The sequence below is a fragment of the Canis aureus genome, chromosome X (genome assembly GCF_053574225.1).
Source record: "Canis aureus isolate CA01 chromosome X, VMU_Caureus_v.1.0, whole genome shotgun sequence".
Classification (NCBI taxonomy): domain Eukaryota; kingdom Metazoa; phylum Chordata; class Mammalia; order Carnivora; family Canidae; genus Canis; species Canis aureus.
The window spans coordinates 88,646,448-88,670,313 of NC_135649.1; the positions used below are offsets into that span (position 1 = coordinate 88,646,448).

General features: G+C 40.3%; 1 protein-coding gene across 6 annotated transcripts in view; it reads right to left on the reverse strand.

The window, feature by feature from the left end:
• Positions 1-6,718: 6,718 nt before the first annotated feature.
• DDX3X (DEAD-box helicase 3 X-linked) overlaps positions 6,719-23,866 on the reverse strand; it is a 30,422-nt gene continuing 13,274 nt past the window's right edge. For 3 of the 6 annotated variants that reach the window (XM_077888332.1, XM_077888330.1, XM_077888328.1), the window contains exon 17: positions 6,719-6,913. In XM_077888332.1, the coding sequence (XP_077744458.1) occupies positions 6,831-6,913 (83 nt within the window). In that variant the 3' untranslated portion in view covers positions 6,719-6,830. Of the gene's footprint in view, positions 6,914-21,099; positions 23,684-23,866 lie in introns of those variants that run through there. The other 3 variants (XM_077888331.1, XM_077888329.1, XR_013374752.1) reach the window with 2 other exon arrangements.

Below are 23,866 nucleotides of genomic sequence, written 5' to 3' on the forward strand. Positions count from 1 at the left end.
AAGAGTCGAGTATTCTCCTCAGAGGACTAAGAAACTTGCCAGAACTCTGAGGGAACCGTGAGCAAGGGTGTCTACTGGGAGCCTACTGGGTTACCCTTGAGAAGCATAGGTCACACAAGTCCCAGGGCCATGACCTGGGGATAGAGCCTGTCTGAGGAAGGACTTTGAACGGAGGGAGAAATCGCCAGGAAACGTCATGATGCACCTTCTCTTTGTTCTTCTAGTGTGTGTAGGGTCAGCCCGAAAACCTCACTCAGCCCCAGGCAGGGATCGAGAGACTGTGAAAACTAGACTCCAAGAGCATCCATGCTGGCCTTCCAAAAGCTTCAGCTTGAGCCCCGTTCCAGGCCCCAATCCAGGCCCCGATCCTTTGAAGCGCAGATGGATTAGAGGTACCTGTTCTTCCCTAGGCACCCTGCCCACCCAGTTTAACGAGTTGGGGGCCACTCCCTCCCCAGGGGCAGTTTCTAACCTGGCACCAGCGTCCCTGCACCTGGCATTGACACCTCTCAGACTCTAGGGCATTGTCCAGAATGTCGATGGTTGGGAGATGACTCTGGAAAATAACCAGAGCTAAAAAAATAACTAACAGATGCCTCCCACTTGGCCACCCCAACTCCCTTGCCCAGCTGTGTGGGAAGGGGGACAGAGCTTCATCTTCCAGGAAGTCAACTCATTGGCTAATGATGCAAGCTCGAGACAAGGTGTGCTGAGAAGGCTGCTGAGGGTTGTCTCCAAGGGTTCACTCAGTCATCCCTACACCACCGTAAAGAGCAACAGCAGCCTGACTCTGAGGAGGCAGTGCCAGGTGCCAGGGCTCCATCTCTGAGGCTGTTTCTTGGTGGTGATGGGAACAAATAACAGCTCTGCCATCCTGAGATTGTCATGAAGATAAAAGGAAATAATGTGGGGGAGCCCTCAGGAGTGGTGGAAAGTTCTGTAGCTTGACCTAGGTATGGATTACCCAGGTGTATACATGTGGCAAAATTCATCAAGCTGGTCACTTAAGACTTACGCATTTTGCTGTATCTAAAATAAGAGATCAAGAAAACACTGTGGGCATGAAAAAGCACAAAGAATGAGGTAACAGATGTGCACGGGTACTTCATACCCTGCAAACCATTTGTCAGCACGGATTTAAAAACTTTTAGTGGAGGGGTGCCTGGTTGGCTCCATCTGTGGAGCGTGCGACTCTTGATCTTGAGGTCATGAGTTCGAGCCCCACAGTGGGTATAAGGATTCCTTAATAAAAAACAAATAATCAAACAACCTTAAAAAATAAAAAAATATGTTTTTAAAAAATAAAAATAAAAACTCTTAGTGGAGCATAACTACTATCCTGACTCATAATACCGTGGATTCATTTTGCCTGTTTTTGAACTTCCTATAAATGGAATCATACAGTACCGACTCGTGTTTGTTTGCTTTTTTTTTTGGTCAACAATATGAGATTCATCCGTGTTGTCTCAAGACCTTATTCATTCTCATCGCTGTACTTATTCCACTGTCTGAAGACACCATTTATTTCTGTTCCATGTCAGCGGCAGGCATTTGGGCAGTTTCTGGTTTAGGGTTATTGCAGAGAATGCTGCCATGAACATTTTTGTCTTGGGATAAGTGTATATTTGCATTTCTCTTGGGGATATAGCCAGGAGTGGGAGTGCTGGGTCAGAGATTGCATCTGTTCAGTTTTGGTGGATACATACAAAGCTCTAAAGGAGCTCATACATCTTCACCCCCAACAACCCTGGATGTGGAGCCTTGACCATGGCTCTCAGAGCTCTTGACCCTTCAGCAGTTCTAAGGCCAAGGGTGATGAACCATATCGCTGGAACTGGGCCAGTGGGAGCAGTTGTCACCTCAAGGGAAGTTATCAGTCAGCTGGGGCCACCATTACAAAATACCATAGACAGTGTGGCTTCAACAACAGAAATTTTCCCATAGTTCTGGAGGCTGGAATTGGAGATCAGGGTGCCAGCATGGTCAGTTTCTGGTGAGAGCCCTCTTCCTAGCTTGCAGCCTTCTCAAGGTGTCCTCACATGATAGAGAGAGAGGGAGCTCTCTGGTGTTTCTTCTTCTTCTTCTTCTTCTTCTTCTTCTTCTTCTTCTTCTTCTTCTTCTTCTTCTTTTTAACTATAGTGCACAGTGGTGTTTTATTTTGTATTTATCTTTTTTTTTAGAAGATTTATTTATTTATTCATGAAAAACAAAGAGAGGCAGAGACATAGGCAGAGGGAGAAGCAGGCTTCCTGTGGGGAGCCCAATACGGGACCCAATCCCGGATCCCAGGATCACACCCTGAGCCAAAGGCAGATGCTCAACCGCTGAGCCACCCAGATGTCCCTGAATTTATCTTCTATAAGTAAGCTTCTATGCCCAATGTGGGGCTTGAACTCACAACTCTTAGATCAAGAGTCACGTGGTCTACCAATGAGGCAGCCAGGTGCCCTTCTGGCATCTCTTCTTATAGGGACATTAATCTCATCATGGGGGCCTCACTCTCATGACCTCATGTAACCTAATTACATTTCAAAAACCCCATCTCCATATACCATCACACTGGGAGGTTAAGGCTTCAACAGACGAATGGGGGAGGGCACAGTTCAGTCATAGCAAGAAGCACGAAGACCCTGACCATTCTGTACTGAGCTGGAGTCCTGAAGAAGACAGATGGGATGCTGCAGGGGTAGACCACCTGAGCCTAGCCTGGATAGGACAATGGGCAGTCTTCCAGTGAGAGGAGGGGCTGTCTCTTCCTATTTGTATCAACTGCCTGGCTGTTTCACCACTGTGTCTCCAGTATCTGTAAGCAAAGGGTCTGGCACACAGCATGGGCTCCAGAAATACTGTTTTGAAACCTATTTTTATGGGAATTCTCAAGCATACAAAAGCTATTGAGAGACCAGTGTAGTGAGCCCCTTATGTTCTCATTGCTCAGTTTCAACAATTATCAACATTTTGCCCATCTAATTTCACTTAACACTTGTCACAGTTGGTATTCCAAGGAGAGGGAACAGCATATAAAAGGCACAGGGTGTGAAGACTGTGTGGTGTGCTCAGCCCCTGAAGGGCTGGAGGGTGGCCATATTCGGGAATAGATGGGCCTGTGACTATTCCAGCTCTGGCCTGCATCACCCAGATTTTCATCTCTTCTCAAAATATATGTTGAGCACTTCCTGTGGATGGGCCAACCCTGAGCAGAAGTAACAGGGTGAATGAGAAGCAGCCCCGCCGGGCAGCCCGGGTGGCTCAGCGGTTTAGTGCCGCCTTCAGCCCAGGAAAGGATTCTTGGAGGAAGTATTAGCTTGTGAAGGTTATTCTCCAGTTGCCCCCAAATCCATTCTTTGTTTTTCTCTGCCCTTGAAAGTGACCCTTAACGGATTTCATTAACCAGACTTCCTTGCTTCTTTGGACTCCAAGTGGGTCCAGACAATCAGAAGGACAGGCAAAAGACTGAGAGGGGGGAAGAAAAAGAAGTCGGGAGTCTGTTCTTGTTTTCTGCTTCACTGTGGTTCTGGCAGTGACTGGAACCTTCCATGGCCACAGCTCCTGTCAAGTGGCCCCTTTTCATGGCACCAGCTCTCACCAGCCTCCAATATATAATTTTCCTCACCTACCCCTTCAGATCTATGGGTGTTAATGTCTTCCTGCTGTTGCTAGTTCCTGAGTCCTCAATATCCCTTGTGAATTCCCCCAATCCTGCCAACATCTTTGTAAATGGTAGTGTCAATGAAAAAATCTCCCCAAAAATTCTGCATAAAGAAAATAAGGAAATGCTCACAAAAAGATAAGAACATGTTGAAGGCACTCTCGATAGCCAAAGTCAGAGCAATTCGACCAATAAACGACAACAGTATTGCATTATAACCCATAGAATAAAATTAATATCCAAGAGTCCATATTGATATTGATAAATAACTGAATAAATAAATAAACACGGGAGAAGGGACAGCTCTTTCTTACAGAAGAATTCCAATTAATAAATATAGAAGGAACGAGAGAAATATAAACAACACAATAATAATCGTCACAGGCAAGATCTACTGATAGATGCTAAAATCAGTGGGCAAAAGTTTCAAGAAAAACAGGATAGATGCATAATCTCAAAATAGCTTCTCTAAGATATTTATTAATAAAAACAGGATGGGGGGTGCCTGGCTGGCTCAGTCGGTAGAGTGAGTGACTCTTGATCTTGGAGTTGTGAGTTTAAGCCCCATGTTGGCATAGAGATTAGTAAACAATAAAATCTTTTTTAAAAAAAATAATGCTGGGAGCATAGTAATTTTACAGTAGAGAAACACAGCAGAAATCACCTTAACCAGTGATCAAGCTGGTTGCCAGGAATAAGACACATTGACATCCTGTATCCCCGCAATGAGATGAGAGGGGCACAACATCATTTCCATGGTATTCTTGCCCCAAATATATAACCTCAATCTAATCAGGAGAAAACATCAGACAAACCTAAATCAAGAGACACTCCACAAAATACATGACTGGGACACTTCACGAGTGTTGAGAAAAGATAAGACCGAAGAAGCATCAAAGACTAGAAGACACTGGGAGACATAATAACCACATGCAATGTGGAATTGTGGGTTGGATCCTGAAACAGATCAAGAACATTTGTGAAAACACTGGTGATATTGGGATTAAGTCCATAGTTTGGCAAACAGTGACATAACTAAATGCAATGCAGGACCTCCAGGGATTTAGCTAGAACCCATACGTTCAGTAAAGGTGCCCCCAGAGATTCTGATGTTGCATTAAAAACACTTGCATTGCAGTGTTAATAAGTTGAAGCTGTGTGTGGCTCCATGGGAATTCATCATACCACTCATTCTCTCTACTTTTGTTTTTTCAAAAATTCTAGAACCCCAAAGCTTGCTCTGTCATTGTTCTCAGGAGCAAAATACTAGAAAATGGCCCAAATGTCCAGCAATGAGAGAATGGATTCAAAACATTGTGTTATCCATGAAATGGAATATTATATAGCAAAGAAAGCTCAAAACCAGGCAAAATCAATATTTAAGATGGCATGTGTAAGTGATAAAACTATAAAGCAAGGAAGGCATAGTGGTTACCTCTGGGAAGAGGAGCTGAGATTAGGGAGGAATATGTGCTGGGTCTCTGGGATGCTGGCAAAACTCTACTCTTGGTTGGATGGGTATTTGTGTTGTAATTATTTATTAAATTATGAGCATATGATAGGCACTTTTCTGCGTTTAAACCAGCCTGGCAGAGTTTGCCTAAGCAGGAGAATAACACAACCAAGTCGCCCTTTACAAAGAGCATGCTGACCTGTGGGTGGAGAGTAGTTTTGGGGATGAGAAAAAGGCCAGGGGGGCCAACTCTGACAGTGCTAGAACAATTCGGGGGAGAAGCATAGATGCGTGGAGAACCCCAATGAGGGCAACAGTGATAGGGTTTTAAGGAGAAGTGGCTGGTTCTGCGGAACTCTGGGACATTGGTGTCAACTGGAGTTAATGTGTTGGGGGTGTTGACAAAGGGGCTGGGGCAGGGCAGTGAGTCAGGGGCCTGGGCTCATCCTGAGCACTGTTTTGAGCTGTGAAGCCCTTATTATACTAATATCAGCCTTCTATAATGCTCCTTTAGTCCACACAGTGGGCTGGAACAAGCATGCCCTTTGCCTGCTTTTCAGATAGTTTACATCAGGAGAAGACAAATGTGCTTTAAGGGCCAGAAACCATGGAGTTTGAACACACATGGGGATCACCCACCCCTAGCAGTCCAGAGAGGAATCAATGCCATAACCCGATGTTAAACTCATAAATGATCCCACCCTCTGACCCACCACCCCAGTCCTGGGAATTCATCCCAAGGGAATAATCTTTTTAAAAGACTTACCCACCGGGACGTCTGGGTGGCTCAGCAGATGAGAGTCTGCCTTCAGCTCAGGTTGTGATCCCGGGGTCCTGGGATAAAGTCCCGCATCAGGCTCCCTGTGGGGAGACTGCTTCTCCCTCTGCCTATGTCTCTGCCTCTCTCTGTGCCTCTCATAAATAAATAAATAAATAAATAAATAAATAAATGACTTATCTACCATCCAGCTTCAACAACCATCAACTGATTGGACAATCTTGTTCTGTTTATACCCTGACTCACTTTCGCCCCTCGATTATCCTGAAACAGATCCCAGACATCCCTTCCTTTCACTGGTAAATAAATATGTATCTCCGAAAGGTAAGAATCACCCTTGCAAAAAGTAACTGCACTACCATTATCACACCTAAGGCAGAAAACTCAACACTGGGGTGCTTGCAAGAACTAGTGAGAGCAATGTCTGGCTCACAGAGAAAACTTGAAATCAAGAGTGGTGGTAGTTACTGGTGAGTCACTGATTCACGGTGTTTCGGTGTAACGGGCTCACCTCCATCATAGTGGCACTGTGACAATACTGTCACCACAGCCAGATGCTCTCCATATTCCCGAGAGGTGTGTGTGTGTTCTTTTTTAACAGAAAAAATAAAACATCCAGTTAGAGTTTTAAAACAAGAAATTTCGTATTTGCCAAAGGGTCATGTAGATAATATCTCATATGATGGAAAATATATGTAAAAATATTTATGTATCATAACAGATGGGAGATTCCCTTTCCCACTAGCTTATAGGCTTGTTTGCTTCCCGATCTTTCATTTAGAAGAAAATTTAAACTTGCCAAAGAGTTGTAAGAATAAACAGTGCAAAGGATAGAAACTGGGATGCACAGGGGTTTATTTTTCTTATGTAATGAGGCACACTGGGGAAGACAGCCAAGGCTGGGGTACTGGTCTCACTGGGTCATCCATGATGTAGGTTTGCTCATCGTTCTATTCCACTATGGTCAGCATTTGGTTTTTGTCTTTGTGGTCACAGATCAGCTCCTGTCCCCCTGGGTGTGAGGCTCCAAGTTCTAGGAAAGAAAAAATAGTAGATCCAAAACTCTTCTCATGAGGTTTTACGTAAGAAAGGGACACCCACCCATCCTGGGGACTTCTACCTACATCTCATTGACCAGAATTGGAAGACAAAGCTACTCAAGGGCGAGGGAGGCTGAGGAGCCAAGTATACTTTCAGAGAGGCACGTCCACCCTGAGCCAAACTGGAGTTGTGTTGGGAAGGGAGACCAGAAAGGAGTATCTGTCACAGACAGGGAGAGAATAAAGACAGAGAGGTAGCTATCTCCAGAGTCCAGGTTAAAGGCAGCAGGAAGGGAAGAATAGCAGACATGAGCCATGTTCCGAAACAACGAACCAGCCTTGGGTGACTGTAGGAGAGATGGTAAAATGAACTGTTGGGGCGGCTCTAAGCTTCTTACCCTGGCAGAGAAGTGAGAAGATTGGCAGGGAGGGGCAGGGCTTTATTTTTTGTGACAGTCATGACAGTTTACTATTGCCTCCATGTCTATTGAAATCATAGAATCATACAATGGCTCTTTAAATATATCCTCCCTTAATTGTCACCAAAAGTGTAAAGGCAGGTACTGTGGTTCTGACTTCACATAAAGAAAGCTGGGACTCAGAGATTAAGTCACTTGCTGAAGGCCACGGGCAGTAAGGTGGCATCCTCTTGCTCACAAATAGACAGCATCTTACTTTTAGGAAGTGTGCTTTCTCACTATAGGTCCTTTCATGGCAGGAAGACAGTAAGGGAGGATGGCCCTCAGTATGGGAGCGTCAAGGGAACCAGGAAGCATCTATCTGCCTGGAGTGTGCCACATCTAGTGGCCGTGAGGGAGTGGAAGCCCAGCCCTCTCTGACCTGTCCCTCATAAGCTGGAAATGAGGTGGCCAAACAAGTGTCATCAGCCTCAGCAGCTCCTGATCCACCTTTTGTAGGCAAGAGACTGGCTCAGGGCCCTGTCAGAGGTTGCACATCATTTCTTTAGGGCTTCCTTGGTACTTAATTAGAGAACTTAGCTAAGAATGTCAAGGAGGCTCTCTCTGAAGAGGAGACAGTTGGGTTGAGACCTGAATGAGCAGGAGACAGCCATGAGAAGAAAGGAAGTTCTAGCAGAAAGGATGAAATTGGCATGGTTAAGGGAGTGAAAGGAGGTTGGTGTGAGAGGGACACAGTGGATTAGAGATAGTCTTATAAGTCATAATGGAGGCAGGAAGGCCAGTTAAGGAGACTGTTATAGTCAGGAAAGAAAGGAAGTTAACTTGGACCAGGATTTTAGAGTGGTGATGAGGAAATGGCCAGGTCTGGAAGGAGAACGTCTGAGATTTGTTGATGAAGGGTATGAGAGAAAAAAAAAAGGGAACGACTTCTAAGCCTTTGACCTGAGTAGGTGAACTGATCAAGCCATTTAATGAAATGGGGGAAGGACCCAGGAGAGGTCAGGGAAAGGGAGGGAGAAGGTACAGGTATCTGCTATTATCCACCATCTGTTCAGTTCTTTAGTTCGGATGGTGAAGAGTACCCCATTATCTAAATATCATAAAATCTATTAAAATATTTAAGTATATTTATAAATATGGGGAGAAAAATACATATAATCATTTCTGCAGAGGCTGAAAAGGCATGTGACAAGCTCAATACCCATTCTTGGTGAAAATTCAAAATATGAACAGACTGATCCCCTTAACATGTTTAACATTATTCCAGCATTGTGCTTAATGGCAAACACCAGAAGAATTCACAATTCTTATTTTAACATTGTACTGGAGAAACCAACTGAGGCAATTGGACATGAGAAATAGATAGAGGTCTAATGGTATAGTTTTAAGGAACAGATAAAATTACTTTATGTATTATTTGAGTGATTTCAGTATATCTTTATATCTTAAATATAGTATATCTTTTATATAGTATATAATATAGTATATCTTTAATAAATAGTACCATTTCTGCAATGAAAAAATATAAAATAAAGAAACACAACCTCCCCCAATTCAAGATCTAATGATTGTAAAGGAGGAAGTAAAACTATTATTATTTGTACATAATGTAACTGTATACCTGGAAAAGCCAAGAGACTCAACCAAGAAACTACTATAAACAATATAAGAATTCAATAAGGTAGCAGAAAATAAAATATGCAGAAACCAACAACTTTCCTATATATAATTACCAGCTAGAAAATATAATGGAAGAAGATACCTCACTTATAATAGCAATAAATAACATAAAAAGTACATAGGGATAGGGCACTGAGGAGGGCACTTGATGGGATGAGCACTGGGTGTTATACTATATGTTGGTAAGTTGAATTTAAATAAAATAAAATAAAATAATAAAATAAAATAAAATAAAATAAAATAAAATAAAATAAAATAAAATAAAATCTTATGTGCCACTAAGTTGGGATTGAGTCCCACATCAGGCTCCCTGCGAGGAGCCTACTTTTCCCTCTCCCTCTGTCTCTGCCTGTCTCTCTCTGGGTGTCTCTCACGAATAAATAAAATCTTTAAAAAAAAAAAAAGCGTAAAACCTAACAAAGAAAATTTTAAAACATTACTGAAGTTATAAAAGGCAACTGAACAGAGTCATCATAAAGGTCAATTATCCTTAAGTTACTTTGTAAATCAACATCATTCCAAAACAACCTGACAAATTTTTAGAGCTAGACAAACTGACTGTAAATGTTAAAAAATAAACAAGCAAGTGGCACCTGGCTGGCTAGTTGATGGAGCATGAGACTCTTGATCTCAGGGTTGTGGGTTCAAGCCCCATGTCAGGTGTAGAGATTACTTAAAAATAAAATCTTAAAAAAAAAAAGCAAAGCAAAACAAAACTCTAAATAAAAGAGCACTGAAGGACCAGATAGTAAAGATATTAAAAAATATCACAAAGCCTGAATTATTAAAACTATGTAGTTCTAGCACATGATTCAAAAAAGCCAGTGTTGGGGCACCTGGGTGGCTCAGTTGGTTAAGCGTCCAATTCTTGATTTTGGCTCAGGTCATGATTTCAGGGTTGTGAGACTGAGCCCCATGTTGGGCTCTGCACTGGGCATTGCACCTGCTTAAGAATCTCTCTCCCAAAAAAAAAAAAAAAAAAAAAAAAAAAAAAAAAAAAAGAATCTCTCTCCCTCCCTCCCACCCTCTCAAAAAAAAAAAAAAAAAAAGGTCAGTGTTCACAATTCCAGAAGCAACCCTACTTGTATAAAGGGAGTTTTGTATCTTATCACTGTTGGCCACATTTGGAGACTGTTAGCTATCTCTCAATGTGCCCAGCTAGATGATCCTACCCAGCCTCCCTTGGGGTTAGAAGTGGCCATGCGACCAAGATTTTGCCCAAACTGGCACATGAGTGATGTGTGCCCCTTCAGTACTGACACATGAAAACTGCTGGAGTGTCTCCTCCATGCCCTTTTCCTTCCGTCTACAATGCAGTCTTATTTGAACCACGCAGATGAGGACAATGTCCTAAGTCAGTGGTTCCCCAAAGTTAGCAGGCATCAGAACCACTGGAGGGCTTACTAAAACACAAATGGCAGGGCTCCATCTCCAGAGTTGCAGATACAACAGGTCTGGGGTGAGGCTCAAGGGTTTATATTTCTAACAAATCCCCAGGCGACACTGATGCTACTGGTCTAGGGACCACGTGTTGAGAACTACTTGCCCTAAGGTTGAGAAATAAAATGGAAGGAACCTCAATCCTGCTGAGAACAACAGTCACTCACTGACCCAAGAATATGAATTCTGAACTAGTAAGAGAAGTCACTTCTATCTTGGTGAAGCTATTCTATTTCAGGGCCTCTTGGTTACAACTCTTCAACTGTATCCTAACACAGTATAGAAAAGATGGATGTTTCAATAGATAGTGTTGGTTCAAATAGAAAAAAATGTTGGATCCATAGACCATTATAATATACCAAGATAAACTCCAAATTAAAAAATTAATGTGAAAATAAAACCACAAAGGTAGAAATATAACTATAAGAAAAGAAAACACAGGAGAATTCTCCTTTTTTTAGGATAATTCTTTCATGACATGCTGGAGTAGGAAAAAATATGACTCAATATTCGGAAGATTGATGAAATAAACTACACATTTGAAAAAAAAAAAAAACAAATTCTCAGGGGTGCCTGGCTGGCTCAGTCAGAAGAGCATGTGACTCTTGATCTCGGGGTTGTGAGTTCGAGCCCTATGTTGGACATAGAGAATACCTAATAAAAAACAATTTTTTAAAGCCCTCTATATTGTCAAAAATCAAAACACCATAAGCAACATGAAAACACAAATGACCAAATGTAAAAAAAACAAAAACAAAAACAATTTGGCCACTACAGTAACAAAGAGCTAATCATCCTCCTATAGAGCTTCTACAAATCAAACAAGAAATAGATCAATAACCCAAAAGAGAAATCGGCCAAAGACTGTTGAGAATAGACACTTAACAGAAAAAGAAATACAAATAGCCTTTTAAATTATGGGAAGATGTTTGAGCTTACTCAGAAGAGAACTATAAATTAAAACTATCCAGGTAAAAAAAGTTTCAATTACATTAGCCAAAATACAAGTTTGCCAATACACAAAATTATGGAAAAAGAAGCACTCTTATACATCACTAGTAGCAGTGTGAATTGATACAACTCCTGGGGAGAACTTGACCATATGTATTCAAATTTCAATGGATATACTTATGTGTACAAAGTTAATCATTTATTGCAGTATTGCTAGGAATAGCAAATGATAGAAAACAGCCTATACATTCATCAATAGGATAGCTGCTTAATTATGGTACAGCCACACAATAAGAATATTCTGAGTACAGAACTGTAAAAAAAATGGACTTTACATGTTGACATGCAAAATTTTCCACTAAATATTGTTTAGTAGAAGAAAAGTATGGAACAATATAGTGTGCAATTTTTTTTCTAAGCAAGCTCTCTGCCGAACATGGGGCTTGAATGACCCTGAGATCAAGAGTCACATGCTCTACTGACTGGTCACATGCTCTACTGACTGGTAAAATGAGGAGAAAGTATATTCATATATGTTTACTTTTGCATAAAGACACTCTGGAAGGATAGACAAGAAATACGTGGCTACTGGTTGGGATGAGGGCAAGGTGGGAGTAAGACTTTGCTATATAACTTCACGTATCACGTGATTCTTAAAATAATTCATGTATTATCTAGGTAAAATATTAAATAAAAAGACATGGTATCGAAAGCTATGAACATGGGTGGAAGCGCAAGCTGGATAGAGACATGAGGTCAAGCTAGGGCTTTGAGATGGGTGAAGTTAAGGGAATGATCCAGAAGAGAGGGAAATACAGATGATGCATTCAGAGGTGTAAGAGGGCACCACTGCACTAAGTGGTTGAGAAAGGCACAGCTAGACAGTCAGGCCTTAAACAGGAACACTTCCTCATGGAGGAAGCAATGGAAAGCATCTAAGAGAAGATAATGAATCAGGTCAGGGGTGATCCCAGTTCCTCTCTTGGGGTTTTCTACAGAGTTGTTACCAAGTACATCTTTATCATCTGGTACTAAATGCCTTTTAAAAATGCCTTTGCTTTGGCTGCTTGATCACTAAAACAGGAATACAAACCCAACTGCCCTATAGAATTAGATAAAATCTGAGTTATGTCTCACACAACTCCAAAGCAGTAAATAAATAGGATTACCCAGGTTGCTGCACTGTCAAAATTGAATCACATCCCCTCCTTTTTTGTATTATCATTGTTAAATCTGAATTCCCATCTCCAGATATTCCTTCCTGTGGTAACAAACCAAAACAACAGACTTTTAGAAAATAGCATTAAGTTTCACTTCATATATGTATACCTTATCTCTCTCCAAAATTTGGAGGCAAGTTTCAGATGTCCGTGCAAGAAAATGAAAAGTCAGAGAGAAATGAGTAGGCTGAGATTCAGCCGGGGGTATGGTTAATAAATGCCACAGACTTGATTCCTAGGAGGGGGCTGGTTTTCAGTGTTTGTAAGAGAAAAACATGTTCCTTAAAAACAAAGCCTATTTGTGACACTGACGCCCAAATAAATTTATCCCACAGGTCCTATTACAAGGGATACTGTTAACATTGTAGATCTTTTAGAAATCCATGGAATAAACAGACTCGCAAATTGCACATGGCAGCTTCCCAGCCTCTTGTGGAGAAGACAGCTTTGCCTAAGCTTATGCCAATTAAAGAACTTCTACAGGAAGTCACCACCACAGTACAATCCAAGGACACAGTTCCCTGATGAAAACTGACATTAAAATTTTGTTATTAAAATTCTGGGACATTATAGTCATTAAGTTCAGTGCATGCTGAGAATTGATATTCAAGTAAGACTCCCAAGTACTCTCCCAATAATGAGTTTTAAGAAGATGAAACTGAAAAGGTGTAAGGCTTTTTACAAGTTTAAAATGAACTGAATATTGTATTTCCTTTTTAAGATTTTATTTATTTGACAGAGAGAGAGCATGGCAGATAGAAGGAAAGGGAGAAGCAGACTTCCGGCTGAGCAGGAAGCTTGATGTAGGGCTCGATCCCAGGACCCCAAGAACGTGACCTGAGCTGAAGGCAGATGCTTAACCCACTGGGCCACCCAGGCGCCCCTCAATGTTGCATTTTTTGCACAGGCGGTTACTGACTTGACTTTCAGGAAGCCTCACAAACAGGAACGAACCCTTCCAGAAGATGCTTACTGGATCAGAAGGGGAATGTCTGGATCAGAATGAGAACCAGGCGGACTCTTTCATATATTCCTACATGAACTTCCTTTACAAAATGTAGCATTTCATGGAGATACCTGCTCTGTGGACATGCTCCAAACAAGGAGCATGATCCTAAGATGAATAAACAGGAATGCTCCAGAAAGGAAGTAGCAGATGATTTTTCCTGTTGGCTGGATATTCTGAGTTTGGAATTTAAAAATATATTTTAGACAACATAGTAAAGATGTCAGTTCTCCCCCAAATTGATCTATAGGTTCAGCACAATTACCATCAAAATCCCAGCAAGATTTTTTTGTAAAGAGAAGTTTATTCTAGGGGCGCCTGGCTGGCTCAGTCAGTAGAACATGTGACTCAATCTCAGGGTCATGAGTTTGAGCCCCATGCTGGGCATAGAGCTTAGTTTAAAAAAAAAAAAAAGAAAGAAAGAAAAGCTAATTCTAAAACTTATGTGAAAAGACAAAGGAACTAGAATAGCTAAAACAAATTTGAAAAAGAATAAAGTGGGAAGAATCACTCTACCCAGTTTTAAGACTAACTATATAGTTAGAAGTAATGGAAACTGTGGTATTAGTGGAGGGGTAGACACAGAGATCAATGAAACAGAAGAGAATCCAAAACAGACCCACACAAGGCTGGTCAACTGAGTTTTGACAAAGTTGCTAAGGCATCTCAACAGAGGAAGGAGTCTTTTCAATAAATAGTGCTAGGGCAATTGAACATCCATAGATTAAAAAGTGAACCTTAACCTAAACCTCACATCTTAAAAATGGACTCAAAATGGACCATAGATTTAAATGTAAAATTATAAATTAGAAAAAATAGAAAATCTTTAGGACCTAGGGCTAGGTGAAGTGTTCTTAAACATGATACCAAAAGCACAATCCACAAAGGAAACATTGATAATTGGACTGCATCAAGATTGAAAATGTTTTTTAAAAACTAAAACTGTGGGATCCCTGGGTGGCGCAGCAGTTTAGCGCCTGCCTTTGGCCCAGGGCGCGATCCTGGAGACCCGGGATCGAATCCCACGTCGGGCTCCCGGTGCATGGAGCCTGCTTCTCCCTCTTCCTATGTCTCTGCCTCTCTCTCTCTCTCTCTCTCTCTATCATAAATAAATTTTTTTTAAAAATTAAAAAAAAACTAAAAACGTTTGTTCTGCAAAAGGCCATTAAGAAAAAACAAGCAGCCTACATGTCCATCGATAAAGGAGTGGATAAAGAAGATGTGAGTATATATATATATATATATATATATGTAATGGAATATTATACAGCCATTAAAAAACAATGAAATCTTGCCATTTGCAATATGAATGGATCTAGAGAATATAATGCTAAGTGAAATAAGCCAGAGAAAGACAAATACCATATAATTTCACTCATATGTGGAATTTCAGAAGCAAAACAAAGGAAAAAAAGAGACAAACCAAATGACAGACTTTTTTTTAAGCAGGCTCCACAGCATGGAGCCTAATATGGGGCTTCAGCTCATGACCCTGAGATCAAGACCTGAGCTGAAATCAAGAGTCAAACGTCCAACTGACTGAGTTACCCAGGCACCCTTCAAATAACAGACTCTTAAATGTGGAGAAAAAAAAAAAATGTGGAGAACAGAGGATTACTAGAGAAGAGGTGGGTTGGGAGATGAGGGAACTGGGTGATGGGGATTAAGAGTACGCTTATCTTTTTTTTTTTTAAGTAATCTCTACACCCAACATGGGGCTCAAACTTATGACCCCAAGATCAAGAGTCACATGTTCTTCTGACTGAGCCAGCCAGGCGCCCTAAGAGTACACTTATCTTGTCAAGATAAGTGTTCAAGCACTGGAAGTTTTGAATCACTATATTGTATACCTGAAACTAATAGAACACAGTATGTTAACTACACTGGAATTAAAATAATAATAAAAAGATAGACAAGCTATAGACTGAGAAAAGATACTTGTAAATAAAACATCTGACAAAGGACTGGTACCTAGAATATAGAGAGAACTCCCAAAACTCAACAGTACAAAACAAACAAACAAACAGAACAGACTCCTACATACAGAGAACAAACTGGTGGTTGCCAGAGGGGAGGGAATTGGGGAGATGAGGGCAATAGACGAAGGAGATTAAGAAGTACAAATTTACAGCTATAAAATAAATCATAGGGATGAAAAGTACAGCATAGGGAACACAGTCAATAATGTTGCAATAACTTTGTATGGTGACAGATGGTAGCTACACGTATCATGGTGAGCACTGTGTAATGTACAGAATTGTCAAATCCCTGAACTAATGTAACGTTGTATGTCAACTATATTTCACTAATTTTTTTTAAACCTCAGCATTGAAAAACAATTTTTTAAATGGGCAAAAGACACATATTTTACCAAAGAGAACAGAAGGATTGCAAACAAGCACATGAAAAGATGTTCAACATCACTAGCCATTAGGGAAATGCAAATTAAAACCACAGGGAGATACCACCTCACACCAATTAGAATAGCCAAAATAAAATAAGCCAATGCCAAATGTTGGTGAAGATGCAGAGAAACTGCATCTCTGGTGTATTGTTGGTGGGAATGCAACCAGAGTGGTACAGCCACTCTGGAAAATGGTTTAGCATAAACTAAACATACACTTACCATATGATCTAACAATTGCATTTCTGCCAGAAAAATGAAAATCTGTGTCCAAAGATCTGTCCACGAATGTTCATAGCAACCTTGACTAGCAATAGTCAAAAACTGGCACAAGCCAAATATCCTTCAACAGCTGAATAAATAAACTGTGGAACATCCATACCACTCAGCAATAAAGAAACAAACTATTTGCAACAACTTGGAGGGCTCTCAAGGACATTATGCTGAATGATAAAAAGCCAATCTCAAAAGGTCACATACTGCACAATTTCATTTATGTTAACAATTCTGAAATGACATTTTAGAGATGGAAAATAGATAAGCAGTTGCCAGGGGTGACAGGGTAGAGAAGCAGAAAAGGGGGGGGGCAGGTGTGCCTATAAAGAGGTAGCACTAGGGAGATCTTGGTGATGGAAGAGTTCTGTGGTGGTTATACAAATCAACATGTGATAAACCTGCATAGAGCTACACACAAGATACACATAAAACTGGTGAAATCTAAGGGAGGTCTGTAGATTGTACCAATGTCAATTTCCTGGTTTTGATGCACTAGTTATGTCAGATGTTACCAGCGGGAAACTGCAAGAAAGGTACACATGACCTCATTTCAGAGGTCATTTCAGACTAATAAAAGTAAACAAGTTTTATTAGAAAATACCATTGTGGGGTGCCTGGGTGGCTCAATTGCTTAAGCGTCTGCCTTTGGCTCAGGGCATGATCCCAGGGTCCTGGGATCGAGCCCCACATTGGGCTCCCTGCTCTGTGGGGGAGCCTGCTTCTCTCTCCCTTTGCCTACCTCTGCCCCTGCTTGCTTGCTCACCCTCTCTGTCAAATAAATAAATAATCTTAAAAAAAATTGTATAAAACCTGTTCAGTACAGGAAAAGTATGAAGCTGCAGAAAATCTTTTCTGCTTTACCAGAACTGTCACTATTTTTGCAATTTCCCTCTAGTTTTCTATATATTCCCCCAAAGAGTTGAGCTCATTTTGCACACTCCAGTTGAAGCCTACTCCTTCCTTAACCCATTAAAGCAATTATTTTCTTGACCTCGCTAATACTGTAAATGGTGGCTTAATATTCTGAGTACAATATATAAAATTAAATATTAATTCAGCTCTAATTCTAGTTAGAAGGAACTGGGTGAATAAGAACTATGGCAGGGCAGCCCGGGTGGCTCAATGGTTTAGCGCTGCCTTCAGCCCAGGGTGTAATCCTGGAGACCTGGGATCAAGTCCCATGTCGGGCTCCCTGCATGGAGCCTGCTTCTCCCTCTGCCTGTGTCTCTGCCTCTCTCTCTCTCTCTCTCTGTCTCTCATGAATAAACAAAATCTTAAAAAAAAGAAAAAACTATAGCAAAGCCAGAGGGCAGGATGTGTCTGGGCAATAGCATCATATTTGGCTACGGTATAGGATATGGGGAAAAAGTTAAAAGCTGCAAAGGTAGACTGGTGCCACACCATAGGATCAACTTAATAGAGCACTATTCATTTGGTTGCAGTATCTATTGTCATTTGGAATATAGAGATGCCTGTGCCATGAAGTACCTGAAACATGATTATGGTCATTGAAGTTTTAGAACAGATGATAAAGGGTAGAGAACAGCAGACTCCATACCTTAAGTTTGCTTCATCAGAGTTGCCTGGGGAAATTAAAAGCAAAAGAAATTCCTGAGTGAACCCCAGGGATGGATTCTATTAGGAGAGTTTCCATAGAATCATTTCCCAGATTCTTTTGTTGCAACATCAAGTTGGGGAACTGCAAAAGAAAAACCAGGGTCCCAAGAGGACAAGGACTACATTTGAAATCATTGCTACATTCCCCAACACCAAGCAGACTCCCAGTTTTTGAATGAGTCCTAAATCAACCTTGGCTATCCAAATGTCTCCCAGATAACCCACTAGGATTCTATCAGGTGACTGGGTCAGGAGTGGAGGTTCAAACACCATCCTGCATACAACTACCCAACTGATGTCAGGTAAATGAGATGGGCTGTTGAAAATCTAGGTGAGTATAGAGTAGAATGAAGAGAGTGGAAAAGGAAGAATGAGGATTTCCTCTTTCTTCCAAAGATGGGAGTGGCGTTTTTACTCCACTTAGTTCTTAAAAACTAAAACGTCTGGGCACCACACTTGATCCTGAGCTCAAGCCCCATGTTGGGTGTGGAGTCTACTTTAAGAAAAAAAAAAAAAAAAGTCAAATGTCATCTTCACTGTAACAAAGAAAACAGGAACCCTCAAATTATAAACCATGACTAGATCTGCTAACACAACAAAATCAGGACTGAAACCATACAGACATCCACAGAAAACCTTAAGTCAGAGTACAGTCATGTGTCACAGTGCTAAAAGGCCCTCCTAATGATCCTTTGAAGAGGGGAAAGGAAATTAGGGATGTGGTCATGTCCCCAAAGGATAGAGATAGCATCAGTATTTCCTTTTTATGGCCAAACAGCACTCCATTCCATGTATACAGACTTTGTCTATCCACCAGCTGATTGGCAGCTGATTGGTGGTTTCTACTTTTTGGTTATTTTGAATGCTATGAACATTCGCATGCAAACCTAAGCTGTAGGCTTGTTTTCATTTCTCCTGGGTAGAATTCTCCTAGGAATAAAATCGCTGAGTCATATGGTAATTCTACGTTTAACATGTTTTGAGACCTCTTCTCCTCATAAAGTAAATGTGTTCATCTGTTTTATGTTTTCTCCCATAATAAACGTGTTTCCAGGTCATGAAATATTCTTCCACACTAACAGTGCCCTGTGTCAAAACAATCACATTTCAGAATTATCCTGAAGACACCCCAGTCAGATATAGGTAGGAAAAACTCAGGGGGAAGAAAATCAACAAAGAAAATGAAAGAAATGGAGAAGTCACTACAGAGGAAAACCATATTAGAAACAGACTGAACATGTTGAAAAGCACATCAACTGAAATGAGGACAGGATCTGAAGCAAAGCAGCTTAAACATATCTGGAATCGTGTTCAATGAGAACAGAAGAGAAAGAGATTCCTAAAATGCAGTGAATGGAAGCTCTGCACTCCAGTCGGAAGGCAGGTAAGACCAGTGTCAACACCCAGATGGCTTAGTTACTGAGCTTCAAAGAAATCAAGTCAGTGACTGTTCAGCCAGGTCACTTAGGAGCATAGGGGCAAGGGAACCAGCCACCCATGATAGAAAAACATTTATATAAATAAAGACACTGAACATTTTCAAACATGGACCCTGTAAGTTGTTTTAGAAAAGATCTGTTGAAATTCAGCCAAAACATGGTTTAAGAACAAACCCAGTTAACATTGATGGGGGGTAGGGTGACAATAGCATTTAAATATATAAACATTATCACTTCAACTACAAAAATTAAAATAAACTACAAAAATTAAGAGTATGCAAATAAACCTGTTATAATCTTAACCCTGCTAGACTAGAAATAATCTCAATGATTTAGTCCCCCCCAGATAGCTTGTGTACACTCTTAATATAAAGGACCTTAAATCCTTAGAATCCAGTTTCACTACTTATCACCTTCTGCCACTATCTTGTCAACCCAGCCATCCTAACATAACCTCTTTCCACACTTCTGATGAAACCCAGGATCCTTCCTCTTTCCCATCTCCAAAACCAATGTGGCTGATCATCTTCAAAATTCTGCCCCCAAAATTTAGGATTGCTGTTTGAGATCACTACTAACTCCAAAAATGGCTAACTATCCAGCAGCAAGTATTTTATAATGCCAAAAAATAAAAAATTGTTCTCAATACTGCAAAAACTCAAACAAAAGCTGAATTAAGCTGAGTGAAGTAAGTCAATCGGAGGACAAACATCTTATGTTCTCATTCATTTGGGGAATATAAATAATAGTGAAAGGGAATATAAGGGAAGGGAGAAGAAATGTGTGGGAAATATCAGAAAGGGAGACAGAATGTAAAGACTGCTAACTCTGGGAAACGAACTAGAGGTGGTAGAAGGGGAGGAGGGCAGGGGGTGGGAGTGAATGGGTGACGGGCACTGGGGGTTATTCTGTATGTTGGTAAATTGAACACCAATAAAAAATAAATTTTAAAAAAAGAAAAAATGTAAAAATAAACTTAAAAATCATTTTATTAAACAAACAAAAAAAAGCTGAATTAAGTACTTTCCCTAGGTTTAGTCATATCCAATTGCCAACCCCTGACCATGTTTGACCCCCAAAACAAGTCCTTTCATATGGTCCAACGTAACTTCTTACGTCTTATCCAGTTCTGATTCAGACCATGTCCTGTTAATCAGTACTAGGGGCTGGCCGGAATGTGAGGTAATGGAGGCCAGCAAATAAAGGGAGAAAGGGTGCCCATGCCAGGTCTATCCCCCTGACCCAAATACACTTAGAAGTAGGCTCCACGCCCAGTGTGGGGCTTGAACTCGCACCCCTGAGACTTAACTGCATATGCTCTACCGACTGAGCCAACTAGGAGCTCCCCTGCCCAGACCCCAAATACATTCTTGATCCCTACGTGTTCATCTGCATTTGGATTATTAGTACATTAGATTTTTACCCAACTTCCACTGTTCAAGCTGACCTTCATATCAAGTGCTTCAAAGAACAAAGAATCCCACCCATATCAAACTGCTCAAAGTACAAAACAATTTGCAATACATGCTGTATTCCATTAAGAATCTTAGATTCCCATCTATTTGAATCCTTTTGGCCAACTTCATCTTTTATTACAAATACTCCAAGAGACATCTCCAAATTAGCACTGGACGGCAAACCAAAAAAAATTACACCTTACAATTCTTCAGGCAAGAGCACAACTTTATTTTCACCTATAATAAACCACAATTGACAACAACAAAGGAGACTGTGCAGTTCAACTTTTTATTTTAATAAAATCAGAATATGCACAGCACATGCAGTGCTAGCATCTAAACTAATACAATAAGCAATTACTAAAGCTACAGTGACTTGAAGTTCAATCTTTACATTCAGCAAGTTTAAATCCATTCTTATGTGATTTTTTGAAACGTTTATTTAACTGAAAATATTGCTTACTGATAAAACTTGCTTAAATGCTGCCGCTGAATGTACAAGTCACTGAATATGCCAATACAACAAAGATAACCACATGTTTGAGGATTGCAATGTGCCAGACATTCACTGAAAAAAAAAATACACACAACTAAACAAAACTCACGCAACAAACATCTGAGAATCTGGACACTTCTTATCAGTGTTTTTGAAGTGTATCATTAATATCTTAAGACAAGTGTATCAAAACCTTGGCATGATTTAATTTCAAGTCGCCAATTTTGTTTTTACTAACATCAGAAAGTTATGGCTACACTGCCAATGCCGGGTCTGCTTAATTTGACTTAAGAGTTTAATATGACTTAACATTAAAAGCTCACACTACCCCGAAATATATAATTTCACGCATACGGTGACATTCAACATTCAAGTGCCAGTGTTTTTGTACTGTCTTTTGGTCAAGTTTCTTTAAACTTTCAAAGAATCACTTTTAGGCTTACAAAAATAAATATTTGTCAAAATGTTCAATAAATATTACATAAAACTAGCAGCAAAAAGTATCTAGAAATCTGTCGTGTGCAAATAGTTTTCTTCCCAACTATTATTCCCGTGGTCCCAAATAAATTTTAGAATCTAGTCCCATCCCCTTCCTAGACAAGCTGCGTTCAACAATCTCCAAGAGACAAAATAAGATTGGAAGTTTAAGGACACGCACACAAGACATATATATAAAATTCTCTGAATGTGCAATAAAAGAAGTACTTTGTAAAAAGTTATGGGCAAAATGTACAAGGGCCTAAACCTAGACTAATTGAAATAGCACCATAACAAATGACCTCAATACTGTCAAGTGCACCTACTTAATAAAAGTTTTAGAACAAGGCACAATACACTTGAAAATCTATTGCACTTTAGGAAATTTTTGCCATCTTCCTATGCCACTGTAAAAAGATTGAGCGTTTTGATCACCGCATTCTGGCCACAAAATTAGCACAGAATTCAAAGTGGCAGAGGCATTTTAGTGGTGGACAATGCTCATCTTTGGCCAGATTTAGCATAAACAGACTATAAATACAATGGAAACCTATGCAACTAAAACTGACTAAAACTGCACTGTAGAGCAGAATTGACACCTTGTGCAGTTATGTACATATTTCCAACCTGTGTGATCTCAAAGATTTCAGTTTGTTACTCTTCTGGAGCCATTTTTACAAAGTCTATAGTAAGCCAGTTTAACATCTCAACGCAGCTTGAACAGAGTAATGTGAATCGGCATTTAAAATAAAGCCTGCTGCATTAATTCTTCCTGTTCATACCCTCTTGACCAAAAAACATCAACACTAGCATGCGTTATTAGACCAAAAATCACCCAGGGCCCCAAGGAGGGCTGGTCATTGCTGTGGTCAGCCATTCTACCATTTCAATTTCATTTATGGCAGGCATTTAAAAAGTCTAAGTAGATGAATTCTCCTAAAAACCTATTTCAAGTTATCAGACCTTTAAACTTTCCCTGTAATAATATGCCCACATTTGGCTAGCTCATAGTTAATGATCTGCCTAAACATTGAAAGAGGAATTGCTGTATTTACTTGCATTAACTTTGAAAACAGTGCTTTGAATGTATGCATGTATTCATACATCACCTCATCATGACTGGAATGGCTTGTTTAAAGACTATCAGGTTCTAAATACCTATCCAGGATAGAGTGAGCAAATCAGAACTTTAACTTAATACAGTTTGCCACATTAGAAACTAATTCCATTAATATGCTTCAAGACGTTTGTTGTTTGTTTTCCCCCAATCTGCAAGTATCAAAAAGCCCTAATGCAGGCTACCGCATAAGTTTTTTTCCTTATAATATTTATGGATGAATCGATGATTCCTGTTAAGTTGTATCACACCTGTGTGCCAAGGTTTGATTTTAGCCCAAGTTCAGTAAATTTATTTTGTCAAAACAATTGATATCTTGAGCATTACTGAGCCAACAGGACATCAAAATAAAAAGTTGTCTAAAGTTAAAGGCACAGTACATTAACAAACAAATGATCCTCAGTCACAAAATTATAAATGCAGTTTGGGATGGGGGTTGGCGGGAGGGGAGTTAATCCAAACTACAGCAATGAAGTCTTCGAACCACCTTTCTGAACAGGGCTGCTGATTGTTCCTTTCATCTCTTCATGTGACCTTGAGCTCCCTTAAAAAAAAAATTTCAGTGGAGAATCACAGCTGGTAATGTACTGCGAGTTCTTGAAGCTACACAAGGTATAGTCTGGCTAAGTTACATGTGGTTTCCATATTAGCTTGTTTGGCAGGGTGACCTACTGCAAAGCAGGTTCAGTTACCCCACCAGTCAACCCCCTGGGAGTTATAATTTCCTCCATATCCATCACTGTTGTAAAAGCCTCCATAGCCACCTAATGAGAGATTTAAAAAAAGAGAAATTAATTAAGTCATCCACTGTTCAACATAATCTTTCCCTTCTTTAAATACTTTGATGTCAAATTACGAAAAGCAATCTATAGGGCTGAACTTCCCCAATGTTTTTAATTACACTTTGAAAAACACAACTAGGAGGAAGAAGCCCTTCCCCAAAGATA